Consider the following 27,999-nt stretch of genomic DNA (forward strand, 5'->3'; position numbering starts at 1 on the left):
GAGTTCATTCATCCCACAAAGAATAGAAATTTGTCCTTAGGTGGGTGGGTGGCTCGGTGTGCAGTATGATATCAAATTTAATCCCAAAAAGGGTGTCATTATGATAGCCAGAACTAAGGAGGATCAAATGCTAAAGTTTCCCAACCTTTATCCGTCTTGAGTGAGAGCTAGAGATCGTAAAAGTTAAAATACTTAAGACCTAGAATCAGAAATGCTACAAATGGAATCCTCAGGCCAATGTGCTTACACCTAAATTTCAAATGTGCAGTGAAGCTCTTTTTAGAGTTTACTTCCCTCTACTTTACACAGCACACCTATGGTGTAACCACAGCAAAGCCAAGATGAAGAAGATGAAGGTGGCATATAATGATGCTTTTAGAATCTTGTTAAAGTACCCAAGGTGGGAAAGTGCTCGCAGGTTGTTTGTTCACTGTAATGTTCCCACTTTCAAAACCTTGCTCAGGAAATCCATGTATAAATTTAGTTGTAGGCACGTTGAGTCCAGGAATGGGATTGTTATGTCTTGAAGTGACCCTACCAAAAGTGAGATAATTTATTCATCCAGCCTCTGGAAATATTGGAACCTTCATTTATATGCGTTTTAACCATTTAGGGCTAAGGCTGTAGTGATACACGAATCCCGCGATACAATACGATACACGATATTTGTGTCACGATATTCAGCTCACGATACAATTCAATACACTTACCTTGTGAGTGTTCCATTGAATTGGATTGAATTAATTGAACTGAACAATATATGACTCTGGCAGCTGGAAAATGCTGGACAAAATGAATCAGAGATGTGAGAAAATAAGTTTCATTTATTGAAACTGAGTGCAACTTGTAGCTTACAAGCTTTTGAAAACTAAAGTGAATAATGGAGTGTTTAAGTGCAGAAAGTGGCCTTCTTTGGCAGGTTTTATAACTTGATACTGAACATATGGGGTAGCAACAAGCCAGTCTAGCCACCAGGTTAAGTAAAAATAAACCATGGCAGCCAATGATAAAGCAGCAAGCTAACATCGGTGAACCGAGGAAACGGCCTGCCACACAGAGCTACTGAGATGGAGAACGGAAGGAAGAGCAAGTGGCCCACATTCAATGGACAGGCAGATGAAGAATAATAAATACACGTATATTAGCGGTTATTTAAATGATTATAAATTATCTATGAATAGACGTATATTAGATGTCGATAAATAGACGTCTATTGGACGTCGATAAATAGACGTCAATTGGACATCGAGAAATAGAGGTGTATTAGCGGTTATTTAAACATCTTTGTTGAGGTAGGACATGTTGTGAATGACAGCTTCTGTATTGAGTTTCAGTATGTTGTAGTTACAACCAGTGTCCCACCAGGGGTCAGTGTCGAGGTTGTCTTTTGTCTTGTTGAGCGAAGAATGAAAGACGGATGTCCTAATAGAGAGCTGGAGTCGGAATGATTGGTACGACCTGTCAGACGAGAGTTATCCATCTCTGCTGGAGGAGAATAGTGCCTGCCAACAGGTTATGGGACCAGACGACGACGGTTAAGAGAGTTTGCATGGAGTACATGTGTAATACAAGCGGGAACTGCGGCAGTTACCACAAGGAGCTAAAGCAGCAAGCTAACATCGGTGAACCGAGGAAACGGCCCGCTACACAGAGCTACTGAGATGGAGAACATAAGGAAGAGAAAGTGGCCCACATTCAATGGACAGGGAGATGAAGAATAATAAATACACGTATATTAGCGGTTATTTAAACATCTGTGTTGAGGTAGGACATGTTGTGTATGAGTTGCTTCTGTTCAGTGATTTTCAGTTAGTTGTAGGTACCACTGGGATCCCACCAGGGGTCACTGTCGAGTTTGTCTTTTCCTTTGTCCAGCGAAGAATAGAAGCCGGATGTTGTTCTTCAGAGAGCTGGAGTGGGAGTGATCAGTACGACTTTTGTCAAAGGACAGTTATCCGTCTCTGCTGGAGGAGAAAAGTCCCTGCCAACAGGTTATGGGCCCAGGCGACGACGGATAAGAAAGTTTGCAAGGAGTACATGTATGATGCCAGCAGGAACTGCGGGAGTTACCTCAAGGAGCTAAAGCAGCAAGCTAACATCGGTGAGCCGAGCAAACGTGCGCTACACAGAGCTACTGAGATGGAGAACGGAAGGAAGAGCAAGTGGCCCACATTCAATGGACAGGCAGATGAAGAATAATAAATACACGTATATTAGCGGGTATTTAAATTATTATGTATGAATAGATGTATATTAGATGTCCATTAATTGACGTCCATTGGAGGTCTATTGGACGTGGAGAAATAGACGTCTCTTGGACGTGGAGAAATAGACGTCTCTTGGACGTGGAGAAATAGACGTCTATTCGCGGTTATTGAAACATCTTTGTTTAGGTAGGACATGTTGTGAATGACTGCTTCTGTGCTGAGTTTCAGTATGTTGTAATTTCCACCGGGTCCCACCAGGGGTCAGTGTCGAGTTTGTCTTTTGCCTTTTTGAGCAAGGACTAAAACACGGACGTTCTCCAGAGAGCTCGAGTGGGGGTGACTGTACGACTCTTGTCAAAGGAGAGTTGTCCATTTCTGCTGGAGGAGCATAGAGCCTTCAAACAGGTTATGGTCCCAGGCGACGACGGTTAAGAGAGTTTGCAAGGAGTACATATGTGATGCAAGCGGGAACTGCGGCATTTACCACAAGGAGCTAAAGCAGCAAGCTAACATGGGTGAGTCAAGGAAACCGCCCGCTACACAGAGCTACTGAGATGGAGAACGGAAGGAAGAGCAAGTGGCCCACATTCAGACGTCTATAAATGCACGTATTTTAGCGGTTATTAAAAAGTATGTTGAAGTAGGACATGTAATGTGTATGACTGCTTCTGTACTGATTTTCAGTTTGTTGTAGTTACCACTGGGTCCCACCAGGGGTCACTGTCGAGTTTTCTCTTTCCCTTGTTGAGCGAAGAATAAAAGACGGACATTGTTCTCCAGAGAGCTCGAGTAGGAGTGATTAGTGTGGTTGCTTCCGAATTGCCAAGTGGCAACCTACGACCTACTGCAACACGACACAATTCAGACACCCTCGAAGATTGGTGGTGAAGCACGACCTCTGCTGGCATAGCACAGATACCGCAATTCGGTAGACAGCACCAACGAAAGCCCCACCTGGTGGGCTGACTGTCGTACTGCACTCTACTCGGAGCGGACCCGTCATTCATTCTCTATTATTAAGCACATTAACGCACATATACAGGTGTGTTCAAACGCGTCGCGTTTGGTGTGAACATGCCTTTAGTCATCAACAATGACTGTAAATGTTGGTGCTGTATAAGAATGGGAGACTGTTGGTGGCGCAAGTTTGCGCGTCCACAAGTTTTTAGGGGACGAGGAAGAAGTCCGCAGTGCATTGGCCCCGACTTGAACCAACCTACAATGTGGGCGTGTTTAAGCTGGAATTTAGGTTACGAAGTACGTCGCTACTCACGCCAGTTGTGGTTTCGGACAGCCTACGTCGTAGCAGTAGGTCGTAGGTTGCCACTTGGCAATTCGGAAGCAACCTATGACTCTGGTCAAAGGAGATTTATCCATCTCTGGTGCAACAGTATAGAGCCTACCAGCAGTTTATGGGCCCAGGCTCCAACGCATAGGGGAGTTTTCAAGGAATACATGTGGAACGCAAGCGGGAGCTCATTCCTGCAAAGTGCGGGACACGGGAATGGGGCGTAATATATCGATACTCGCGGCTGAAAAATCGACACTCGAGAGAAACAAATATCTATGTATCGCAGAATTGATAAACTTCTCAGCCCTATTTAGGGCGCATGTCTTATCAATGTGTAATCTCTTATGGTTGTCAGTGTACTGTGTTTTTTTCATATCTGGCGGGTGAAGCTCCCATTTAAGTTTCTCTACCAAAAGAAAATCCTAGTCATGGCATGAGTGGAGTACAATGGAATTGGTTCTGCACAGATAATTGTATCGTGTGGAAGAAGACACATCTGTTGTTGCAAAAGGGTGTGTGAATTGGAAATGTGTGACTGTGAGTATGAGTTAAGACTTGTTGCCCAGGCTACTCTCTGAACATTTTAAAAATGAAAGGCTCTTTCATGCAATGTGACAAAAAGCAGATATTTAAGGATTTGACTCAGCATCTGGATCGGCTCCACCTTGCACTTAGTTAAATCAAAATCTGCTTTTTAAATTTTTTTTTTTTTTTTTTCCCCCCATAATCCTGCTGACAGATGAACCACGCTGAACATCGTTAGTGGAGAAAATGCCTGCAAAACTAGAAAAGTATAGTTCCTCTCATGGATGTTTGGCTCCACACGTGTCTGGCCTGGTCTCGCGATGAGGTTGTGACCTGAATGTCAACCGTGCCCTCCCATCTCTCTACTCTGAGGCTCTGTTAGGGAGGACATGTCTGTGTGCATCTTGGTGTGTTGGTGCATGAATGAATAATTCATTTAAATAGTTGCGTGTTCATGCATGACCAGCTCAGAGAGAGAGGGAGAGCTTTGTGTTGAGCATGGGCTGTAGAATGTCTGGGATGGTGTTTCCCATCAGCAGGTCGCCTGTCACTCAAATGTGAGCTTTTCTTTTTATATTTTCAATATACATAAAGTCAGTTGTGAATGAAACACTTCTATAAAGCAATCAGGTTGTTTTTATTCATCCCTCCTGTGGTATCTAAAGAATGCAAGAAAAGGAAGTGGGTCATTAGATAATATTTCCAAGTAGGGCATGCCTTCTGTTCCTGTGTTTTTGCAAACACTGTTGTATGAAGTATTTTACCCCATAGTAGACAGGAGGATTTGTTTATGATTCTTGTGATTTCTTTCAGTTAAGTATCACTGAGGCAGCTGCTGAATATAAACACAAATCATACCACATCTGTTGTTTTACAGTGGTATTTTCAGATTCTGCTGCAGTTCAGAGGTACGTCACAATCCGGACATGCCAGTGTGGTTCAGCGTTGTCTGGTTTTCATTGAACGCAGCAGCTAGTAAGCCATATTAGCTGATTGCAGTCCTGTGAGGTGGACTTCACATGAACTATTCTCTCCGGTAAACTGTAAATTCTGATCATGAGAGTAGCACTCGACTGCTTTTATTTATTGCTGCAGCAAATGCTGTCAGCGGTGATGAATGTTAGCCTTCTGTTAAACCAAATGATTGATATTCAGAGATTCAGAGGGATAACATCTTGAAACTGTTTTGTTGTAAATCTTAGCAGCACTCAGAAGGTTTTTGTTCCCTTTTATAGCATTGTTGGCCTCAAGTTTCCTTTCTCTAAAGTTTAGAGTCTAAACTCTGGTAGTGGTTTGAGGAATTGAGTTTGCTCTCATCTAGTTAGGCCTGAAGCTTCGTATCCTGCTCCCAAACTTACTTCCACTTGAATACATATAAAGATATTTTTCAGGTGAAGTACTCAAATCAGGTCACCGTCTCTAAATACACGTGAAAAAATCTCTTCAGTTCAAACTGCAAACAAAACTCAATCAGTGAATCTTTATTGTGTTCCTGTAAATCAACTTGCGATATGAAACAACAGTTTTGTAGATCACTGGAATGAAAACATACAACACCTACAGAACATGTAAAAATGTTGGCTCTAAAATGGCAGAATTACCAATAAAAAAATTACAAAAGGATAAAAGTGCTTTTAAAAAAAAACGTATTCACACTTTATTTTAAATAGAAGATTCTCGGATACCACTTAAGGCAAGTGAAATACTGAATAAAGTTGCTACAAATCAAAACAAATTAGAAACGATGATATATAAAGCAGTTATACAGTGCAAGTAAACGTAACTGTGCATCGACATTAAATGCAGTTGAGGCGAGTCAGCTGCGTTACCATCAGTGAGTGATGTCATACTCTTACAGTGTACATAGGTACAGTGTATAATCAATCCAATATTCAGAAAACATCAGTCAGTCAATAGCAGGCTAACCACGCTAGCTTCTTTTAAAAAAACGATCTCATAGTAGTCAGAGGTGTAACGATAATGCTGCTGTGTTCAGTTAGGTGAGAACGACAATGTTAGATAAGATATAAAAAGTGTCTTTAAATTTTCATGAAAGGCACATGGGTCGCTTCCAAACTATAAGAGCAATTGCTGCCCAGCGGAGCCTAAAGGGAATTCAAAGTTACATTACGAGTATTTGCACATATACAGTTAGTGAATATAAATTGCAGACCAGCCTTAAAGGATCGTGCCAACATTTTTGGAAATAATTCTAATTTGTCATCCTCACCAGAAACAAAGAAGAGGATAGATAACCTTCTCTCCTCAGTATATCCAGTAGAAAGCTAGAAACCAGCGCAGATATGCTACTCGCTAGTTAGCTTGGTGCAACTAATCATACAGGCCGTCAGCATAACTCTAAACTTGTCTGCTCAGCTTCCAAACCTAAAGTTCCTCCTTTGTGTATTCTGGTTCAAGTATATTAGGCTCAGGATCTTGGTTAGTCCAGAAGTAATCTTCCTCATCCGCTCCTCAGAGTTGGCCGTGATTAAAAGCAGCACTCGCTCCTTTGGCCACAAACACTTGCGCAATACACAATACCATTCGATTATTTCAAAGCAAATGCTATGCACAAATTAATGCAGACATTGACCTTTTTGGACTTTGGAGTGTATTTGGTGACTTTTGACAGAGGTATGTGAACCGGCCCATCCACTACCCTTCATTATGCTAAGCTAACTAGCAGTCTCTAGTGCACATCTAGTGCAGGAAGATGGGTATCTATCTTCCCTGTCTGACTCTGGGGAGGCTGGTAAAGAAGCACAGTAAGCACAAAAACCCATGATATGTCTGGTAGCACATTTACACTGAATGATAGTCTGAGCCAACTTTAGGGCAGAATCATCATATTTAGAGTTTAGAAACCAAACTCTGGTTATTAAAAAGGATTACACATTACCACCCACTTGACCCCCTTTTATAATAACAATTTGGGAACTTTGCCAGCAGCAGCTGCTGTGCACACTAACAGTTCCAGAAAAGGAGTGTGAGTCCATTCAACTGAACATCCCGTGAGGAGGCCAGTGTGTTTCACGCCTCAAGCCTCATGAGAGATGTGTGTGACTTTTCAAACTGATAAGAAATATCTTCACACTCGAATCTGATATCCATTCATGTCTCCAGATGTTTTCTGATCCTTCTTGTCTCCAGAGGGTCTGAGGAAAAAAGACAAAAACAAAAAACTTATTTTTAGTTTCATTTCCGCATGAAACCTATGACTTACTTCATACATTCCTTCTGCTTTCTGCCTGAGAGCAAGACACCAACACATAGCTCAAATGTTTTCCAGTGATGACAAAGTGTACAGGCATATTTCCTGTGAGTCCTACCGTCTCTCCACGCGGCTGATCCTGCGTATAGGGCTGCTCTGTCCTCTGAGGGGTGAACCCATGCTGTTCCTCCTGTCTTTGGTAGGAGAGGGAGGTGCAGGCTTTCCTATCTGCATAAAAGCACCAAACATTCTCATCAGGATTTCAATCTCTTTAGAATGCAGCACCGCTGACGTCCTGACTGAGAAGCAACGCGGCGTCTGTGGCAGAAACCTGCCCGTGTCTTTAATGTGATTACGCGCTGTAAAGGAATCATCTATTAATGGATGGAGCCGACCGTGCATGAAGCAGAGTCAGCCCATCACATTAGTTTTATCATACGCGAGCTCAGCATCAAGGCTGTCTTCGCTATCTTGGCGCGGAAGGTGATGAGAGAACACAGTTTGAGGCGGAATAATGCTGCTGATGGCGGGTCAACTCGGTGTCAACATGCTTGATCAAACAGCACGTCAGAGGACTGCAATATGCAGTTGGGCAGTGAAGACCATCTGCTGAGGACTAATTCTGTTTCTCCTGGTTGTCTCTCATTCTGAGGGGGCTTCATTGGCTTGTACTTGTGTCAGCAAGATGTGAATGGAACAATATATTAACAGTGGATTAATAGTAATCGTAGGTTTTCACACTCTTAAAAATATTGCATTGTTTTCTGAGTTACATTAATTAGCCTCTTTATTGTAGCCTATCATTCTCGTGAATATAGCATTTGATTGGTGAGCTGATTTTGGACTATTTTTCAACCAATTGAAAAATGGCTTCCTTGTATCTGCACTCAGTCTGTTTATGCTAATCTCCTTCCATATGCCTCATTGATAGTTTTGCAAACGGGACAATGTGTGTCCTGACCTAGTATGTGCATAGAAGGTAAACTGCGTTTAGAGCTGGGAGGGTTGTGACAAGTAGGACCGTATTTGTACAAGTGAAGCAGAAATGAGGATGATGTTTCGCTCTGCTGCAGCACTGTAGGGAAAATTCTTGCCAGTGTACTTTCTGTCTTTTAATACCGCACACATCCTTACCTGAAGAATTAGCTTTTTCCTAATTTCAATCTGCAATTTACGGAATTAGATTTGTATCATTATTGTGAAAGTAAAACCCATATGTGATTAGCCTGGAGTCAAACTAGCACTCTGTTCCCAAGTGGCAAACACAAATGCGTGTTACAACTTTGAGCGAAGTCTCAGTCACAAAAATTGCTCTCAGCTCAGTTTTTCTTTCACTGCAAAGCAATTCTGTTCAACAATATGAATCTAATTCCATAGTACGTCAGCACCTCATCAGAATGGGTGAGTCTGCCTTTGTTTTTACCAACTACAGACCAAACCAACCGGGTGTCAGCAGTAAGGAATGAACTGAATTGTACCTTCAGCCTCATGTCTCGAGTGTGTCTCTCCAGCTCCTTCCGCAGCTCCTCCTTGCTCAGTTTGTCCACATCTAGAACGGAGTGTTTCCATTCGATCTGCTCCACGCTGTGAGGATCGTGTGACACATACTGGCCGATCTTGACCTTGCGAAGGGTGTGCCAGTAGCCCCTGTAGGCCCCTTCGTAGTCCTGCACCAAGTCCATCAGTGTTCGCAGCTCCAGGGGCTTGAACATGAGGTCCTCCCTCCGGCTCATGCCTAATGCACCAAAGCGCCCCCCACTATGAACTCCCAGCACGATGTGATGGAAGGTGTTCCCTGAGAACTGAGACTTAAAGCTGAGGGGGAAGCGTTCCACACCTGGCATGTTGTTGGTGAGGTAACTTTAACAAGCCTGGTCAAGGAAAGGATCTCTTACATATAACCTCCCCTTGTCCTGCCTGTTATTAGTTATTAGTCTACACTACCACTTAGTATCCCTCTGCTAAATGAGACCAAAATAAATATGAGCAAAATATGGACATAAGACAAAAGACAGCATACATCAAAAAAAGCTGTCAGTCTCTACCGTTATTGTTGGAAAAGTAGAACAATACAATCTGAAGACACCATACTGCTGTAAAGATACATCCCCAGGATCACCGCCTCCAGGCATTTGATTGGCAGAGCTTCGCGTGTCATCTCCTTTGCGATGTCCATCAACCTGAGCGGGAAACAAACACCAGCATCAACTAACAAGAATGTATTCCTGAGACAAAAGACCCTTGTGCACTTCAGAATGCACATCATATGACACAAACACGCTGTTATTGATCAGGCAGGAAAACAAAAGCATTTTCACTGAGTAAGGGAAATAAAATCTGCACTTCTAAATAAAATTAGGTCAAGGACAGTGTATTGCAGACATCTGGTGAGCTCACAGAACACAGCTGATTCACATGCATCAGGTGATACCAGAGGAAAGATGTGGCTTTTTCTTATTATTGGACAAAAGAAAAAGAACAACAACTAAAAAGCAGAGGACAAACATGAATAAAACCTTTAAAAATAAAGTTTCCTCACGCAGTTAGAGGCCGGCTCTTCTTGATTTCAAAAAACTGTGTCCCGGTGTGATTGTACCTGTAGGTCATAGTTGAGGTCACAATGTAAAGCGTCATGAAACTGTCATGAGAGAATTCTCTGCAGCACGCAGGCGCATTGTGATATTCATAGTTTGTTGCTTAATTATGGATGAGTTTCTGCTCGGACTAGAATAAATCTGTTGCCTCATAGAGAGTCTAGCCTCGTCTGTCATGTTTGACCCACTTTTATCAAACTGAGCCAAAAAAGCGGGATCAGAAAAGCATTAAATATTTTCCAGTACTATTATTTACTCTGTAGATCGTGCTTGCGGCAAGAGAGGGTGTGTTCTAAAGAATACACACAACTCTGAAGTGTGTATCTGTCAAACTATTGGACACAAATACTAAAACATGGCTCCCAAAGAGGAGTCAGGAGACTCAAAGGAGGGTTAAAAGAGAATTTTCAGATATCAAGAAATATCAAAAGTGCAGTAAAAAGGCCTTGATTGTTTGCAAAATTGATTTAATTTTAGCTTTGTTTGGATGTGGCTATTCATGCGTGTGCTTGCCACATTACTGGTCTCTGTTATTTTGAGGATCCTGAGCCAAAAACACGGGCACATAATCACTAATGAGTGAACTTTGTCAAAGGATACTGCAATTCCCTGATGTACTTCTGTATGGCTTCCAGGCGTTGTGGGACAGTGGTGGTAGGCTGGTATGTAGGCACACTCGGTATTGGTATCTGTGGGACAGAGCATCCAAACAACTGCAGCACCATTATGTAGTCTAGAAAAAGCAAGTCTTTCTTTGCTTGACCTCTGTGCTCTTCTAAGTGAACTGTAACAAATGGCACGAGTATCTTTAACTGTTCTAGAGCCACACGCGTTAAGAGTAGGAATTCATCTTGTGCATTTGAAAGCGCTGTAGCATGCAGAGGTACTGTGCAAGGAAGGCTGCTCAGAGATGCAGAAATAATCATTTATAGTGGAATCGGAGGCATGTGGCTTCACATTGCAGTCCTGTGAGAGGGAGTAGCACTACATTTTTTACACCAGTGTAAATTGTTCCTCTGCTAGTGTCTGGAAAAATTCATCAGTACAGGGCAGCACCACAACTGTCATGAATTTTTAGGAAGCAGCAGCTTACCTTGGGGAGGTCAGTTGCACCCCGAATCCTCTTCCCCAAATCCTCACCGTTGGGATGGATTCGAGCCACATGTCGCCACATCCTCTCCCAAGTCTCCTCGTCCACTGGGAGGCCTCCTCTATTCACATAGAAAGGTACCCCTCCATCCCTCAACTCTTCTTCACCTTCATCCTCCTGCTCCTCATCTCTCTCCTCCACCACAACAGTGGCCCTCAGCATCCCTCCCCCCACACACAAGGAGTCCTGGCGCACTAATGTCCTGACAGATGCCCTGGACCCTTCACTGGCTAATCTGCTTGCAGGTTTAAGTAGGTTCCTACAATAGGTGTCTCAACTCATTACAGCCAGAAGCTTACGGAGCCAGTGTCTCAAGGTGATGTCTTTAATGATAGATTATTTGCTCTTAATAAAAATTTGGAAAAAAAAACCAAAACCTCTTCACTTCAGGCAGATGAAGATATCCCGGATAATTATAAATATCTGACTTTATTGAGGCTTCCAAACACTTGAAACCTCAATAAGGGCATTAAACAATCACATTCTCAGGTGTAAAGGTGAATTGTTAAGGTGAATTAGCAACAAATGTGCCGTCTAATTCAGTGGCGATATAGTTAATGTTCAACAACAAGCTAACGCAAGCCCGCAAATGTGCATGTATCAGTCACTAAGGCTCTATTTATATTGACTCCGCAGACAAAGTATTGAAAATTACTCTTTCCCGGTACCGTCAGAGGTCATCCAGAAAATCCAAAAAATTACTGCAACTGTCCAACTCCATTCTCCCGCCAATCTCTAAACGGTCATTTCTTCTCCATTTTCCACTAAATTATCTCGCTCCTTGTCTACCGGTTCATTGTTCAGAGAGATGCTGCTGGTTCAGTCACTGCGGGTCGGATTCACAGCCAGAAAGCCGCTAAGACACTCCCAGGCTGCCACTGCGCATGCTCGCTACTTAAGGGGATGAGCTCAACTGTGACAAATGATGCATTCAAGTGCTCCTCGTTATGAGTGCATATCAACTAATGATATATTTAGATGCTGTTAAATTATTAAATGTCCTTAAATATAATTTTAGAATAAATAAAAGGGGCATTAAGATATATATAAATATATATATACTACTTTTTTAAAATATTAAAAAAAATATTACTATAATATATATACAATGTTTTATAATTTAAAAATAAAAATCAAGAAAAACCTGTAACAAATCAGTCACAGCATCAGTTCTTCACTTAACACTGTGGAGAAGAACAACTGAGTTAAAAAAAAAAATTAATCCAATAACAAGGGAATTTCCCAACCAAATTCCTAAAAGACTCTGTCAAAGGCGACTCACTGTGCTAAAACACTGACTAAAGGTCTTGGTTAGAGAAAAATTTTAGATGCTGTGGAAAGAAAAACGAGACAGAAAAATGTGCACACAAGTCATTTATTCACAATCAATAACAAAGGGTTATAAAACTTTTATGAGATCAACAAAACTTAAATTTGTTTTTTTTTCCTGTTTCCTCTCCAAATCACACCACCCAATACTTCAGTGTACACAAGGGAAAACAAAACTGTATATATGTCAGGAAACTTCAGTCTATTTACATTTCATTTGAAGAGACACTCAAAATCTCGGTGCACCATAATCATCAGGCATCCTTTCAATGTTGTACCTGTTTTAAAAAAAGAGTAGAAAATGTTAGAGTAAGTGGTTTCATGGAGGCTGACATTCGACTATATCTGATGTAAAAAGTACACATTCATACTACAGGAGTGCTACCTGTGGTTTGAGATGTACATGATGGGTACTCCAGGGATCTTCCTGACCCTTCTCTTCAGATCTCTGTCCACTGTAGCCAGGATGTAACACTTGTGCTGCAGGAACATTCGTAACATAGGATGTTTTAATGCCATTATGAAAGGATGACTGCAGTGCTACATTCAGTTTGGGTTCAGAGCAACGCACTTTTTTCACTGTTAGATCCAGGCTTTTGTCAAATCTGTGACCAGGAACATGTAGAGGGCACATTTCATCTTGCCCCTGAGGGCTTGCTGGGGCAGTATAGTTGGTATTCTGGTTGTTATCTACTTTATTCTATTTAAATCAGTTTGTAGCTCATCTATCTAGCCATTAAATCCATACCCACAGATACCAAATTGACCATCTTCACCACCATATTGGTCAAGATAAGAATAAATAAATAAAAGCAAATGGGTGAGCCATGGCCTTTCTGCTTAAAAAAGGACTGTAAATAATGTTGTATATTTTGTGTGTAACAGACTAAGGTGTGCGATTCCACTCGCCACTACTGATTGTGTATTTTATTAATCAATTCAAGCGTGCCCCCTCTTAGCAGCGGGTAGATATCACAGATAGTTTTGGGACACTGCCAGAGAGATTAGCCCTCACGTGATGTTATGAGAATGAACAGTACGTATTCTACTTAACATCACCATCATCATTACATGATCAGCAACATGCTCATCTACATATTTCAGGTAAATCACCTGTGTCACTCTTTGGACCAGACAGTCATCAGCGTATGTTCCTTTGTGTGTACATGGCAGGCGCTCAAACCTCGGATCCTTTGCTATTCTGGAAAAAAACAAATATATTAAGACAAGATCAAAATTAAAAAAAAAAAAACAAAACATAAAAAGCAAGTCGTGCCAGCTACTGTGAACTCAAGCTATTTGTACCTGAGTGCGACCCTGTACTTCATTCCAAGTTTTTCAATTTCAGCCATCACACAGTCTGTTATATACGGGATACCTGGATTTAACACAGACAATATTTGAAGTAAAGTCAGCGTCTGGATCACAGTATTATAATAAAGTTGTACTTACATTTGGCATACAGGCAATCCATCATAGACTGAACGATGTCCAGTTTGGCCTTGATAGAGAAGTTGATGAAATTGGTATCAACTAGAATGTGGTATGGTGGGCCCAGTTGAGTATTGTACTGAAAGAACAGGCATGATGGGTACTTGGATCTGCACAAGATAAAAAAAAACTCAAGTCAGAAAGCCATAAAACCCTATTCATGATTCATTTTTAAGTTTTTATGTAGCCAACCTACACTTCTCTCTCTTTAAGCTGTGAAGGATCTTTCTTCCGTTTTTCTTTCGCTTTGGAACGGTCTTTCTCTTTGCTACGAAACAAAGCAGGACACATTAAGTTCAAAACTTCAAGTCAAGTCAAAATCAACTTTGTCAAATATACTCTATGTGCATGACACACAGCATAGATGAAATTTCAGTCCTCTCAGACCCACAGTGCAAAAACAGGCAGGTATAATATAAAGACAAAAAATAAATAGACAACATTTGAACTTAAAAACGTAACTAGTACCTGCTTTTTTCTGTTGAGTTAATATGTGCGAATAAGTTGAGACCAAAAGATGAATAGAAGAAATAGGACCGCTAAAAAGGGGCATGGGTTTGGATTGAAAAGAAAATGGAAAAAAAACAAAACAGAACTCACATTCTTTGGTCTTTCAAATTGATCATTCTCTTCATTGCAGCAAACTTCTGTGTTTTGTGTTTTGCCTATAATTAAGAAAAAAAATCACTCAGAGACATTTATTGGAACGTGAAATGCAATCAATCAAAACTACAAGCTGTGCTGTTTAATGGCATAAGTCAGACAGAGTCCTCTCACAATACCAACTATGCTATTCAAAATACGTTTAACAATCACTGGACACTCACTACAACAGCATTCTGACTCATACTGTACTTAACTTTGACAAATGCTGACTCCATTAAAAAAGCAGTGACAAGTAAAAGCAAAATTCAAGCCACAAAACGTGATCACTCCCATTGGGAGTCAAGTGTCTTTGCATCGATGGAAGTAAAATTCAGATTTACAACCCCTTTTAGCAGCTGACGTTGCATGTTTAGATAACATTAAAGCTCACACGGGCTAGGCTAGCTAAGTTAGCTCACTGGCTTCCCTGGCTAAAAGCTTCGCCGGCTAATAAATGGCATACAAATTGTCAAACTTAAATGGACAAAACTATCAAAACAAAATTATTGTAAATGGGAAAACATGTAGATTACGTACCATTCTGAAAATTATAGACGACAGATCTCACTACAGCAATCGCTTTCCTTCCCCTCGTGCGACGTCGGCCTTACTTACGTTCCGTGACGTAATCAAAAGCCGACAATTTTCTTCGCATTTTCCGGTTGCTAAGTGAATGAGTGTCAGAGGTATTTAACACCACTACTAAAGGACTTACTTATTTGTTTGAGGCTTGCTGTGTTTAGCTGTGTTATAGCTAGCTGTGTCTCGTGAATATCACGTAATATGCATCTTCACAAACGCCACAGTCTGGCTCTGAAATTACGCTGACATTATTGGCTAACTATTGAGCTACTAGCTTTGTGCAGTCCTAGCAGTTTGTCAATACGGGGCTAAGATTAGCTTCCTCGCGCTCCAGGTGTCGAGAATTGATGATATTGCGGCTATCCTCGTTAAGGTACGCCCCCGGTTTTCAGTGTGTTTTGGTTTGTCATGCACGAAATTTACCACTGCGCCTCGTTAAAGCTGATTGTTAAGATTGACTGGCGTTAGTTTGTTGGATCTCTGGTTGTATTTGACGGCGTCAGTGGATAACATTTAGGAACGTTTTGAGACATGAGCTAGCACCATGGATGTGTAATTAACTCGTCTTTCTCGTTAACAATCCCGACAATGTAGTAATGCAGTGCATTTTATATATTTTCTATTGGGTTAAAATCGGTTGTGTAGAGTTTAGCACCATTCTATAAGCAACTTGTTCATGCATATTTTAGTGTCATGGATTACGTGTAATGATATTCTCCCATCAGCCAACACTTCTCCATAGTGACTCTTAAATATTTATGTATTCTTGGCAGAGCAGTCATTAGCTGAAACTCACAGAACGGGTTTACTGTCGTGTAGCTGGTTGATGACAGCAGCTTTTTGTTTCACCTCAGTAAACTCTAATCTTGACTGTAAAGTTTGTGGCATCTGAGGAGCATGAACAGTTTTGTCTTTTTGTAGGGGACTGCAGTTTTTCTGTGAGAACATAGGGGTGAGATTGAAGGCTGAAAGATGGTCTGATGGACCGCCGCTTCTTCCTGACCTGCCTCTTCTGTTCTGTGTTGTGGATCTTCTTCTGGGAGGTACACTGGAAAAAAGGCAAAGAAGGCCAGATTGAGGAATGGCTCCAAGGACATAGCCTTTCTCAATACAGGCATTTATTTGAAGGTCAGTGGCATACATTTGTATTACCATTACAGTTCAGAAGTGTGGCTAATGGATCGTATCCAGGGTTGGTATTACTAAAGTTCACATTGTACCAGTACCTGCCATTTTCTGAAATACCAGAGAGAAATGTAATCTTTTAGTAAATTTAATGCAAGAAGTTTGTATTCATTTTAATACCCAGACTCATGAGATCCATGTGACATCCATGGACAATCAATCAGCACAGATTTAAAAACTTGTACCATGAGACTGTAATAACAAGTTATGCCTTACAAGGCCAACACTGATTTAGAGACGGATGTTTTTAAAGGGATATTTATGAGCTTTTGTGTGTCATTCAGATGTGCAGACACTGGAGGAACTGAGTCTGAGTGTGCTGAGTCGCCTGGAGGAGGTGGTGAAGGAACAGCAGCGCTGGAGGGAAATTGCTGAAGCTCACATCCAGCTGCTACGAGACTTTGCCTTCCAGGAGTGGCTTTTCTCTCAAAACCTGGAGCACTTTTATCATACGTAAGAAAAAGAAAAGAGCTTAAAATTTACTTTAAACTGACTTTTTTTAAAGTAACTATTTCATGTCATGTCATAAATTAGACAAATGCTGTATGTTTTTATCTTTTATCTCTCTTTGTTGTGATTACATGGAGATAAATCAAGCTGGGCATGCAGCAGACACATTTATATATGTCCACTAGGGGGCAGCGTTTCCATGCATGGCTAGTTTGCTGACAAAGCTGTGGAAGCTGCAGTATTTCAGAGGGTCACTGCAGTATAACACACGTTAGGGACTGTCATGTGAGACCCTGCAGCACTGTGGATGTTTGTACTTATGTGTGTATTGCATGCTCTCTGTTGATGTGATGAGAAGCAGCTATGATAATGTTGTTTAGTTTTTATTCTGCATGTTTTTTCCCCCACCTGAGCAAAATCACCTCTATGTTTCTAAAGGTCAGTTGTGTTACACAAACACACAGCCACCCATTTTTGAGCAGAACTGTTGAATGTTTCTTGTGGGACACTGTATCATATTTCTCAAGGTCACGGAGTCATGCGATCACTGCCTCCGTTTGAATGTCGATTCAATTGGCTAAATATGGCCCAGCCGTCAATTCAGTGACTAACAGTGTAGCAAGTGCAGTTTATTTTTTTTCATTCACATGCAAGATAACAATATTAAACTATCAATGCAGAACTCATGCAAATCACTCAAAAATAAAACACCCCAGAGCTCCCTCATGAGCTGTACTTTAATCCGAACATGTCATATTATCTCACTGCTCCCTGTTGACATAAGAGTTCAGTTCAGTGTGACTGTCGTTAAAACGAGCAAAAAAAAACAGTGTTTGTTTTGCGTGTGTGACAGTCTGTTGTCTGCAGTAGATGTAGGGTAACACCAGGAGGTGATGGAACTGTATAGTTGGGTAACCAAAGAAAACAAAGTCAATCGTGCTTCAATTCCAGCCATCATTTATCCTTCTAATTCTCTTTTCCACGGCAGACTGAAGACTTTGGGTTGCATGAATCTGGATGATCTGTCTCAGTTTGACAGTCAACTGCAGCTGTCTCTAGCAGCCTGGGGATACTACTACGAAGACTACATCAAGTTGTCTACGGGCATCAAGATCCTCCAGACCTCAAGGAGGAGCCGAGACCGGGACTACGAGATCCGGCTGGTGCACAGCCTTGCTGAGAGGCGTCTGAATGAGAAGTGGTCGATTGGTGAGGCGCTGATATTTTTCTGCTTTTCTTGCCAATTGCTCTGATCATGTGAAAGTAGCTTAGGTTATGGAGTGGAGAAATTCAGTGTGGAGTCCTCATTCTGAAGCCCAATCGCTGTTTTTTTCAGTCATTCTCTCCAAATTCGGATAAATATTTAGTAATTAAAATATTTAAATGCTAGGATTTAAATGATAGGATTAAAGACCATAGCTGTAACACCGTGATACTTGGTCTTCGTGCACAAAGAAGTCCTCATGTGAAGTGTGTAAACAAGTGTTTATAACAGGCCAGTTGTATTGCATAATTTCTTGGCTTTTGTTGTGAACCCAAATGATTTATGACCATGTCCTCCTCTAGCCTTTTTAAAAAATTATGAATGAAATCAAAGTTCAGCCATCAAAATCTGGCATGCAGGCTCATATCATTAATTTCTATAAACTGTCTTTCCAGCGGGAGCTCTCATATTTGGCTGTACTGTGGCACTGTGCTTCTTGATAAGGGACCTCATGTTTTACGTGATTGGTGAGTTTTGTTGGAACTGTTCCAGTCAGGGTCGGGCTGGCACCTGTCCTGGATTTGACTCTCTCAGTCATTTACCTGCTGTGTTTCTTCTCTTCTCATCGCAGGTGGAATTACTGTTTCCATCATAGCGTTTGTCTTCACCATAAAGTTCCTCTGTGAGCTTGCAGCGAGGGTTGTCAGCTTCCTGCAGAATGAAGATCCAGGGCGACGTGGTGACCGCAGCATCTACGACTACGTCCGGGGCAACTACCTGGACCCACGTTCCTGCAAGGTGTCATGGGATTGGAAGGAACCACAGGAAGTGGGGCAGACTATGAGCTTCAGAGTCCAAGTAATAATCATTGCACAAGTGTCATATACTAAGATGCATCACTCATGGTTACAGATGGCTCAGACGGGCAGTAATACAATAGGCAGACACGTGCTTAATTGCTAATCTGTCCTCTGTCCTCTCAGCTCTTCTATAAGAATGGGCAGCCTTTCCCAGCCCATCGGCCCGTGGGATTGAGGGTCAACATCACCCATATTGAACTAGCCCTGGATATCCCAGTCACACAGGAGGTTCTACAAGAACCAGACTCCAACGTAGTCAAAGTGGCTTTCACAGTGCGAAAGGCTGGACGCTATGAAGTGGCTGTCAAGCTAGGCGGCCTCAATGTGGCTTACAGCCCTTATTACAAAATTTTCCAGCCAGGTATGTAGCATATATTGCCAGTGTTGTGTTTGTTTTTTGTTTGTTTTTTTCTTCAACCTGATTGTTTTCAAGCCATTTCCACTGAAATGTTCTTGCTTGACTTTCAGGTACAGTTGTCCCATCCAAGACCAAGATAGCCTACCATTTCTCCACGTTGGTGCTAACACATGGCCACCAGCACACTTTGCAGATTGAGCCTAGGGATGAATATGGAAATCCCACCAGTAACTCCACATCGCTCACAGATGAGGCCAACTACAGCGTCCATGTGCACTCTGTAAGGGAACAAACCTCTTTTCTATTAACTGTCACTCTTTGCTTTGAAGATTTATTTCCTGATTATGATCGGGAGAATGAAAGCCAGCTTCTGTTCCCAGTTAACTTACTTTTGCAGAGGACCATGTTCTTAACAGTCGATATCCAGACTGAGCTAAATCATCCTGTTTTCTCCAGCTGGGCACTGTGGATGATGACAGTCTGGAGGGACACTACAGTAAGTCGGTTTCTCTCAACAAACAGCAGTGCCAGGTTCTGCTGAGACTCACCCTGAGGAAGACCGGCTGCTTCAGGGCCCGCATCTCCTACAAGGACCAGCCACTCAGCAACGGGGAATTTGACATTATTGTTCTCAATGGTAAGAGGCCGACATGGAGGCTTTGGATTTATAACAGGATTTAGGTCTTTTATTTCTTTATTGCCTCACTTTTAAATGGCTGCCGTTCTGAGGTTTATTTCCTATTCAAATCCGGCATTGACTTTTCAGCATTTATTTATATATCAGACCTTGACGAGTTTATGAAGTATTATCACGGTAACAGTGCACTTCACCAATCGGAGACATCAGTGATGAACTCTAGGGTTGTGGGTCGTGTAGTCATTCACATGGAGATCGCTTATGAAACCTGTTTTTCTTTAAACAGGATTAGTATCTAGTTAGTATCCTTTCATCATCAGCCAGAGTTTTTCAGGCCTAATACTCCTCTTCCATGGCTTGCAGAGAATGAGAAAGCCTGCGTGGAGAAGAATGTGTCCACGCCAGGCATCAGCATCTACTTCGAGGCTTACCTTTACAGCAGCGGGAACTACAGCAGCTCGTCATGGCAGTTACCGGCCTCTTCTTTGCTGGCTCCCCAGAGGAGACCCTCCATGGGAGACGAGGAGGATGAGCACGACTCTCCTGTGGAGGGACAACCAGAGAAGGTCAAGAAACCAAAAAAGGTCTACTGTTACATATCGCCAAAGGCAAGTATGTTTTCCAAACTTCTAAGTTGTGATTACACAAAAGGAAGAAATGTATTTATCCCCAGCTCACCTGATACCTTTCAGATGATCTGTTCTTGCCTCATTTTCTCAGGCAGCTTCATACATTTTAACCAGGATGTTCAACATTCAGATCAAGCATCTAAAACAAATTTAAAGGTGTAAGCTGTAACTGTCAGTGTGAGAAATATTTTGGTAAAACAGCTCCCCTCTATTAAAGGGCCCTGATCAGGGCTAAAGGAACTTGATCAGTACATCAAAGTAACTTTTAAAAAGCTCTAATATCGACTCTTTCTCTGTTTTTACAAACAGCAACTATCTGTCAAGGAATTCTACCTGAAAATTATTCCATGGCGCCTTTTCACCTTTCGAGTGTGTCCAGGAACAAAGGTAAGTCGCTCCGCTAAGCTGTTACAAACTCTAGGGTAGGATGAGACCTTCTTCATCATGGTTGAGTGGCTCTTGTGCTCTCTTTTCAGTTTACCTATCACGGTCCCGACCCTGTTCACAAGTACCTAACTCTAGTGGTGGATGATGGGATACAGCCGCCTGTGGAGCTCAGCTGCAAAGAAAGGAACATCATGGCTGCCACCTTCATCCGTTTCCTGCACAAAAACATCGGTTTGTCTGTATTTTTTGCTTCGAGCTGCCCTGATGGAACGTTTGGATTTGACTGTAACTGGAAACGTGACGCTGTTGTCCACAGGTGGCTCAGAGACATTCCAGGACAAGGTGAACTTCTTTCAACGTGAACTCAGGCACATCCACTCCAAGAGACCTCGTACCAAGACCTGCCTAAAAATCACGCGGCACTCAGTTTTAGATTCAGTGAGTGTTTGCTCCTCTTCAGAGACAAAAAAAAAAGAAGAAAATTGACAATTGACTACACAATAGTAATGTGGCATCAGTGACGATTCTTGTTTTTGTCTCTGGTTTGCCTCTTTCCTCAGTCCTTGAAGGCAACAAGGAACTTCTCTGTGTCAGACTGGAGTAAAAACTTTGAGGTGGTGTTTCAAGATGAGGAAGGTAAACACCTGAATGTGTCCGAACATCTCTGCTAATGAAATGATGCAGTCCTTCCATTAACACAATCCTGCTGTTGTAACCATTTGTCGGGCAGCTCTGGACTGGGGAGGTCCACGCAGGGAATGGTTCGAGCTGATTTGCAAGACCCTCTTTGACACCTCCAACCAGCTATTCACCCGCTTCAGTGACAACAACCAGGGCCTTGTAAGTTTTTAACCACTACGCTCTCTCTCAAAAAAAAAGTCTCGGGTATGCCATTTTAAAATTAATTTCTTGGCAGGTGCACCCAAACGCGGACCGACCGCCGCACTTGCGTCTAAAGATGTACGAGTTTGCAGGTCGAGTGGTGGGGAAGTGCCTGTACGAGTCGGCTTTGGGTGGGGCTTACAAACAGCTTGTGCGAGCGCGCTTTACACGCTCCTTCTTGGCCCAAATCATCGGCCTCAGGATGAACTACAAGGTAACAAACGCAGCACATTTCCACAGACAGACTTACACCTGTTTTCGTTGTTTACCCTCTGATGTCAGCTGGATTGCGTCATCACTTCAACATTCCTCACCCAGCCAAGAAACTTGATTTGTATCTTGGCATTATTTGTTTTACGGAGAACAGGCCAGCGTGTTTTACTGTTTAACCTTTCAAAGCTTGGAAAAAAAAAGCCCATCTAATCATCTTTCTATCCTTACACTGAAAAGATGAAATGCCATGCAATTGGTTTTCCTGTGTTTTCACCTTATTTTCCACACATCCCAGTACTTTGAGACGGATGACCAGGAGTTCTACAAAACCAAGGTCTGTTTCATCCTAAACAATGACGTGAGTGAAATGGACCTGGCGTTTGCCGAGGAGAAGTACAGCAAATCCGGACAGCTGGAGAAGGTGAGGCAACTTCCTCTTTTTATACATGATGTAATTTCACGCTGGACAAACCAAACAAAATGAACCATATTGCTGCTTTGGCAAGAACCTGGTTCTTCATAGAGTTGAAGCCTTGACTTTGGATACAGGTGGGTGAGTGGAGTTTATCTGTAGCCTTTTTTTTTTTAAACATTCTCCTCAGTCACTCAAAATCTGAATGTGTAACTCCTCACAGTGATACAGATTCACCTCATTTGACACGAGAGACATGAATTACACCACATAGACAATGTCCGTCCAGTTAGTGATAACACAGTACCGGTAATCTCTCAGACCTCACAGGAATTCTCTCTTATTTGTCACAAAGATGGATTTATTGGATTTTAGTGGTTAAAGGTCAAAAGTCCAGATCTCTTTGACCTCACACATGTTATCACACCTCAATTTTGAAAGCATTTCCTCAAACACTCTCTGGAAGAACTGATTTGATTCGCGTGGTCGAAGCTCAGGGTCACTGCTGTTGAACAAAACTCTGGAATTCACACAGCAGTTGTGACAAAATTTCACTCAAACACGTATTTTTGCAAAGAATTACGAGAATGTATATCCAGAATATCCAAGGTCAACTTCAACGTGACATCATTACTTTTCTGATTCTAGCCAGTATGAAAGGCCAACTCAGTGACACCTGAAGGGAATAATGACGAGTTCCAGTTCACCAAAATACAATTGCAAGTTTTTTATTACAGTCCTTAAGTCCTCTGTGATAGTTTGTGCCTCTTCATCCACAGGGATAACCTAACGTAGATACATATCATACGTACAAACACCAGCGAACATGAGTGCGCTTAAGTTAATGTTGAGTGTGTGACGGTTTCCTTGAAATGATGAAAAATAATCAATTCCAAAGTTTCTTGTTTCAAACAACAGAACCCGACAGAAACAAAGTAGATTGTCAGGTTGCAATACTCAAGTTCCTAAATCAAAGTTAAGTACTGTTTCTTATTGCCAAATAATAGTTTGCAGGATGGTATGAATTAATTCTTGTACCAATTTAATCCTCAACAGTTCAAATCTGTTCCACATACAGTGTATTATATGACTGGAAAAAAACATGGATGCAGACTGCAACTGGACTTGTTGGCGGAGCCATAGAACCATGTGGCGGTAATTTGAGTTCACTGTTAAGTAAATTGCACAATATTTCTAATAAAGCTGACAGCTGTGCAACGGCCAAACAAACATATCTGAACTCTTTCATATTCTAATCTTTCTAATCTTGAGATCAGTGTCTCAAGAAACTGGTATTTGTATATTTTCTCTCCTGTTCTAGGAAACGATTCTTTTGCTGACCTTGACAAAGATGATTACGACATTAACTGCAGCTCTTTTTCTGGGTCTCATGGTTTGACTGTTTATATGCGTCTGACACATGTTCTCGCTCTCTCTCTCTCTCTCTCGCTCGCTCGCAGGTGGTGGAGCTGATATCAGGGGGAGCTCAGATCGCCGTTACCAACGAGAATAAGATGCATTATCTCAACCTGCTGGCCCAGTACAGGCTGGCCAGTCAGGTGAGGGATGAGGTGGAACACTTCCTGAAAGGTAAGCAAAGAGCGCAGCTGCAGTCTGCCGTTTTTCTTTGCCAAGTCTCGGGGAAGATGCACATCATCAGTTAAATGTCTTGATCGATTGCAGGTTTGAACGAATTGGTTCCAGAAAACCTGCTAGCCATATTTGATGAGAATGAGTTGGAGGTATGTAAGATGGTTAAACAAAAATCCTCTTTCTTTAAAGCACCAATGGATGTGTGTTTGATATATATTTTGTAGCTGTTGATGTGCGGCACTGGTGATATAAACGTGCAGGACTTCAAGGCCCACGCTGTGATCGTTGGAGGATCGTGGCACTTCCGAGAGAAAGTATGTCTCCAAGATTCTCTCACAACCGTCTCGCCCAGCAACTTGCCAACGAAAATGATCATTAACGTTGGTTTTCTGTCTCCTCAGGTGATGAAGTGGTTCTGGGCAGTGGTGTCCAGCTTCACCCAAGAGGAGCTGGCTCGTCTACTGCAGTTCACCACCGGCTCCTCTCAGCTGCCACCTGGTGGTTTCAACACCCTCTGCCCCTCCTTCCAGATCATTGCGGCCCCCACACATAGCACCTTGCCCACTGCACACACCTGGTGAGAAGTAGGCAGACATAGTTAGACGATATTTCAACCCTGATCAACAAATCCCATGAAACCACCACAACCAGCTGCATGCGTGTGTGCATCTGAACCTCGTTGGTTAAGCTTCCTCAAAACTGAGTTTAATTTTCTCCTAAAAAAGGCTGGTCACTGTTGTCGTTACTTAAAACCGTTATAAAGTGCTGAGAATTTTGTGATTCCCAACACGCCCCTTATTTTATCACCACATATTGTTGTTTGTTGTTTTTTTTTTAATTTTTTGCTTTTGATGGATGAAATCTTTATTCAATTGTAGTGAAATGATTTGTTCGGCCCCTCCTTGCCTCGGCAAGCGTGATGCACGGATTGGTATCCGCGTAATGGAAAACCATCCTAGCAAGGGAGGATGGCTGCGGTCCTGCCAGCTCAGGGCTGTGACGAGTCCTCACTTGACCCTCCCTACACATCTGCTCAGTCCCCCCCTCCATCACTTCCCCATCATCTACCATGACAAATAGAATCTGAGGGAAACACTGGTATGTGTGACCGATTTCTTAAAAACGACAGTGGTTGGGGTTCTTGGTAAGGAAGGAACATGTGGTTCATGGATGTGTTTTTAATAAAGACGGTAAGGCGACGCTTGTTAGGAGGATGGAGATATTGGTGGATTCTCTTGGGATACTTCTGGGTTGTTGTTTTTTTGGAAAAGAGAATTGCTTCATCTCTGTGTGGCCATTCGCTAACTGGTGCTTGTCTCTGTGCAGTTTTAACCAGCTGTGCCTCCCCACCTACGACTCCTACGAGGAGCTGCACAAGATGCTGAAGTTGGCCATCAGTGAGGGTAGCGAGGGCTTCGGGATGCTCTGACTCCTCCAGCACTGGTGCTACGGCTCCACCCGAACAAGGGCACACCGCCATCGCCCTTTACCCCACATTCATCTGGATTTAACAGTTGGGCGTTTAGGCAGAGAACCGCCGTGACTTCTTTCTCTCTCTCGATCCTGCTCTCTCTCTGTCTCTTGCTTTCTTGCTCTCTCTTTCTCTGTCTCTGTCTCTCTCTAGTCTCTGTCTGTCTGTCTGTCTCTCTCTCTGTCTCTCTCTCTCTCTCAGGATGAGAGCGTGTTACAGGAGGTCCCCAACACCTGAACTCAACTCTGTCATTTGAACTGTACTACTACTGTATGTATATAAAATATCTGGCTTTTTTCAAAAAGGACATCCCAAACTGTTGAGAAAAGTGAGATTTGGGCTAATTCTGTTTCTTAATGCTGGCAGGTAGCTTAGTTTTATATATTTGAAAGGTAAACAATGCTAGAGCAACGGCCTTGAGTATTAACTGTATAAACTGCTTCTTTTGCATTTTGCAAAGTGAGGAACACTTAACGTGCAACAGCAGCCTACATGTGATGTGGGCGACGTGTGCATCAACAGCACTTTGGCCTTACTCGATCAGGGACTGACGTGTGTATGTAAATATATAATATCACTCTTTTATTTGGATACTTGTACATAGCATTGTGTATACATCAGTTTTCATCTTTGTGTTGACATTTGAGGAGAAGGGATTTGATATGTTTACTGTTGCATATTTGATTGGTTGAGAGCTTTTTTTCTTTTCTTTTCTTTTTTTTTTTTCCCCTCCGGAGATGAATGGGTTTTTAAAAGAAGCCAAGTAATTTCTATTGTTTATACGTGTTTTTAACTTATTGTGTCATGAGAAAATATTTGTGTTGACCCATATTGTTGAAAGTGTTTGTCCGGAGCGGTAAACGTTCTGTATTTTAACCTGCCTTATTCGTGCCCTTTGCCTCCGATTGTATCCAGAGAGGTGAGAAGTAGTGATACTATAACATGCAGGGGTAACTGTGGATGTGAGCGTCGGGGAGTGCTCAGATCGTGTTTTACTTTTGCAGCCTTTCATGGGTTTACCTCAGTCTCCAACGCCACCTATGCATCCTCTCACACAGGTGTACGTGTTCGCGACCATGCAGCCACATTGTCTCACATCCTCAGTGTACGAAAGCATGTTATACACCCCATTCTCTTCTTAATGTTACAGTCAACTATTTATTTCTAATGCTGTCAGTCTTGTTAATATCCTGAACCGTGTCCTCTTCATATTTATGGAGCCATTCCATGCACATTTAGCCATTTTTAATAGCATTAGGAGAACTTCAAATTGCCCACAAGGCGCAGTGAATGTAGTTCCGTTCCTCACATCATTTTCACAGCTGGCAGTAAAAGTTGAACCCACTCAAGAGATTTAACATCAGAACTTTCCTCCTGCTGACGGCATTAAACATTGTGACAGCAGGTGTCGCGGGTGTGGGATTTACTGAGCTGGACCTGCACAGCTAATGGTGCTGTGACGAGCATCTGCCTGTGCTTTTGCTGGCCATTTGAAAAAAAAACAAAATGCTTAAGGAGTTTTCTAAGTGATTCTGTGTTTGTTTGGGTCGTGCAATGCTGTGCTGACTTACTGAGGATAAACGAGCGCAAAAGTCGCTTTTGTCAGCTCGTGTTTATCTGAAGTCGATTAATAATTGAACCCACCTGGAGATGTGACCACTCTGAACCAACCTGTTACACTTTTATGTTCTTGAACGTGTTTTGCTTTTCATGACCATCTACTTCTTTGAATTCTGATTACTTCTAGATTAGAGTGTGACTTTTAACGATGTAGATATTGTGAATTACTTGCCTACAACTTTAAAGCTGGGGTGCTTTTTTTTTTTTTAAATGGCAAGTCTGCTGATGAATGTTTGAGATTCTCTGCACTGCAGGTCCTTTGTTTATGGGAATTAAAAAATGATGGACTCGATTTTTAACATTTTTTTTTCTCTTTGTACATGCATCATATTTGCCTACGCCGCATCACATGAGCTTCTCAAGTGGCAAAAAAGTTGTATATCGTGAAACTTGGCGAAATGTTTTGGGCTTGTACTTTCTTACTCCTGATTATTTATTTTTTTTCTTGCAATGAAGGTAAAAGCAAGTTGTCCAAATGCTCTGTAAACTAAAAATGAATATTTAAAGTTTTTTTTTTTGTAGAAAGTTTTTAAAAAATTGAATTGTTCTGAATGTCAGAGGGAGAAACCTTCTGTGGTCAAACTTGTGGCAATCAGCGTGTTTTTTAGCCACAAGGGGGCAGTGGCTCTACATGCCAGTGGAACTCCTCTTCTCATCCCGTGCCTGCCATCTTCCCTCAGGACAACTTTGCAGCAATGGATGATGAGGGGCTTTTGTTTCTCCAACTGACCTTCCTCACTTTAAACTCTTCAACACAGAGGCCAAACTAAATCCCCTCCAGTCGAGACATTTCTCATTTTCCACTCGCATGTTGAACAAAGTATGAAAATAAACAAAGTTCATTCGAACCTGCTTCTTTCACGTCAGCTTAGGGCTTAATTAAATCAGCGTTTTAAAAGCAGTGTTTAGAATACACTGATGGAAAACAAGAGCTTTCACTGTATGGAGATGGTGGCATATCAGCTCAAGATGTCTCATAGGCTCTTGTGCGACTGCTTTCTTCCTGAGTTGTACAATATCTGATCATGGCCTCTACTGGTCAAAATCATTGCTTTGCTTGCAGGCCCCTCTGC

General features: G+C 42.1%; 3 protein-coding genes across 7 annotated transcripts; 1 reads left to right on the forward strand and 2 right to left on the reverse strand.

Annotated features, from left to right (window-relative positions):
- The first annotated feature begins 1,413 nt into the window (after window positions 1-1,413).
- arel1 (apoptosis resistant E3 ubiquitin protein ligase 1) lies at window positions 1,414-27,976 on the forward strand. Of its 5 annotated transcripts, XM_086182247.1 has the most exons (23): window positions 1,414-1,764; window positions 1,876-2,722; window positions 15,947-16,153; window positions 16,495-16,663; window positions 17,649-17,869; window positions 18,320-18,391; window positions 18,496-18,722; window positions 18,848-19,085; window positions 19,193-19,362; window positions 19,539-19,719; window positions 20,083-20,327; window positions 20,658-20,735; window positions 20,825-20,966; window positions 21,052-21,173; window positions 21,296-21,371; window positions 21,466-21,575; window positions 21,652-21,831; window positions 22,126-22,251; window positions 23,703-23,832; window positions 23,926-23,984; window positions 24,060-24,149; window positions 24,237-24,412; window positions 25,162-27,976. In XM_086182247.1, the coding sequence occupies exons 3-23, from the start codon at window positions 16,006-16,008 to the stop codon at window positions 25,262-25,264; spliced, it is 3,063 nt and encodes a 1,020-aa protein (XP_086038373.1). In that variant the 5' UTR covers window positions 1,414-1,764; window positions 1,876-2,722; window positions 15,947-16,005; the 3' UTR covers window positions 25,265-27,976. The 5 variants fall into 5 exon arrangements, with proteins under 5 accessions (XP_086038373.1, XP_086038374.1, XP_086038371.1 ...); XM_086182248.1 differs by having other exon boundaries at window positions 1,414-2,722; XM_086182245.1 differs by lacking the exons at window positions 1,414-1,764; window positions 1,876-2,722 and adding an exon at window positions 15,084-15,129 and having other exon boundaries at window positions 25,162-27,975.
- vash1 (vasohibin 1) lies at window positions 5,532-11,833 on the reverse strand. The gene is made up of 7 exons (XM_086182231.1): window positions 10,922-11,833; window positions 10,429-10,517; window positions 9,774-9,830; window positions 9,340-9,414; window positions 8,713-9,094; window positions 7,353-7,462; window positions 5,532-7,178 (listed from the first exon to the last, which is right to left on the reverse strand). The coding sequence occupies exons 1-7, from the start codon at window positions 11,138-11,140 to the stop codon at window positions 7,112-7,114; spliced, it is 999 nt and encodes a 332-aa protein (XP_086038357.1). The 5' UTR covers window positions 11,141-11,833; the 3' UTR covers window positions 5,532-7,111.
- fcf1 (FCF1 rRNA-processing protein) lies at window positions 12,340-15,119 on the reverse strand. The gene is made up of 8 exons (XM_086182250.1): window positions 14,981-15,119; window positions 14,399-14,463; window positions 13,995-14,066; window positions 13,760-13,908; window positions 13,613-13,685; window positions 13,421-13,508; window positions 12,693-12,787; window positions 12,340-12,585 (listed from the first exon to the last, which is right to left on the reverse strand). The coding sequence occupies exons 1-8, from the start codon at window positions 14,981-14,983 to the stop codon at window positions 12,537-12,539; spliced, it is 594 nt and encodes a 197-aa protein (XP_086038376.1). The 5' UTR covers window positions 14,984-15,119; the 3' UTR covers window positions 12,340-12,536.
- Window positions 27,977-27,999: the final 23 nt, after the last annotated feature.

The sequence above is a fragment of the Aulostomus chinensis genome, chromosome 17 (assembly GCF_037954235.1).
Source record: "Aulostomus chinensis isolate RoL2024-O1b breed Wild chromosome 17, RoL_Achi_v1.0, whole genome shotgun sequence".
Lineage (NCBI taxonomy): Eukaryota > Metazoa > Chordata > Actinopteri > Syngnathiformes > Aulostomidae > Aulostomus > Aulostomus chinensis.

Excerpts from the sequence above, each read along its gene's own strand:
- vash1 (XM_086182231.1), bottom strand. The coding sequence starts at position 11,140 with ATGCTGAGGGCCACTGTTGTGGTGGAGGAGAGAGATGAGGAGCAGGAG. Across the intron at positions 9,095-9,339 it reads GAGGCGGTGATCCTGGGGAT|TTACCTCACCAACAACATGC; the intron begins GTATCTTTACAG and ends GGCTTGTTAAAG. Across the intron at positions 7,179-7,352 it reads ATCAGCCGCGTGGAGAGACG|ACCCTCTGGAGACAAGAAGG; the intron begins GTAGGACTCACA and ends TTTTTTCCTCAG.
- arel1 (XM_086182248.1), top strand. The coding sequence starts at position 16,006 with ATGGACCGCCGCTTCTTCCTGACCTGCCTCTTCTGTTCTGTGTTGTGG. Across the intron at positions 20,328-20,657 it reads ACTGTTACATATCGCCAAAG|CAACTATCTGTCAAGGAATT; the intron begins GCAAGTATGTTT and ends TTTTACAAACAG. Across the intron at positions 21,832-22,125 it reads GCCTCAGGATGAACTACAAG|TACTTTGAGACGGATGACCA; the intron begins GTAACAAACGCA and ends CACACATCCCAG.
- fcf1 (XM_086182250.1), bottom strand. Across the intron at positions 13,909-13,994 it reads CAGCTTAAAGAGAGAGAAGT|ATCCAAGTACCCATCATGCC; the intron begins GTAGGTTGGCTA and ends TATCTTGTGCAG. Across the intron at positions 12,788-13,420 it reads TGGTCCAAAGAGTGACACAG|CACAAGTGTTACATCCTGGC; the intron begins GTGATTTACCTG and ends ATGTTCCTGCAG.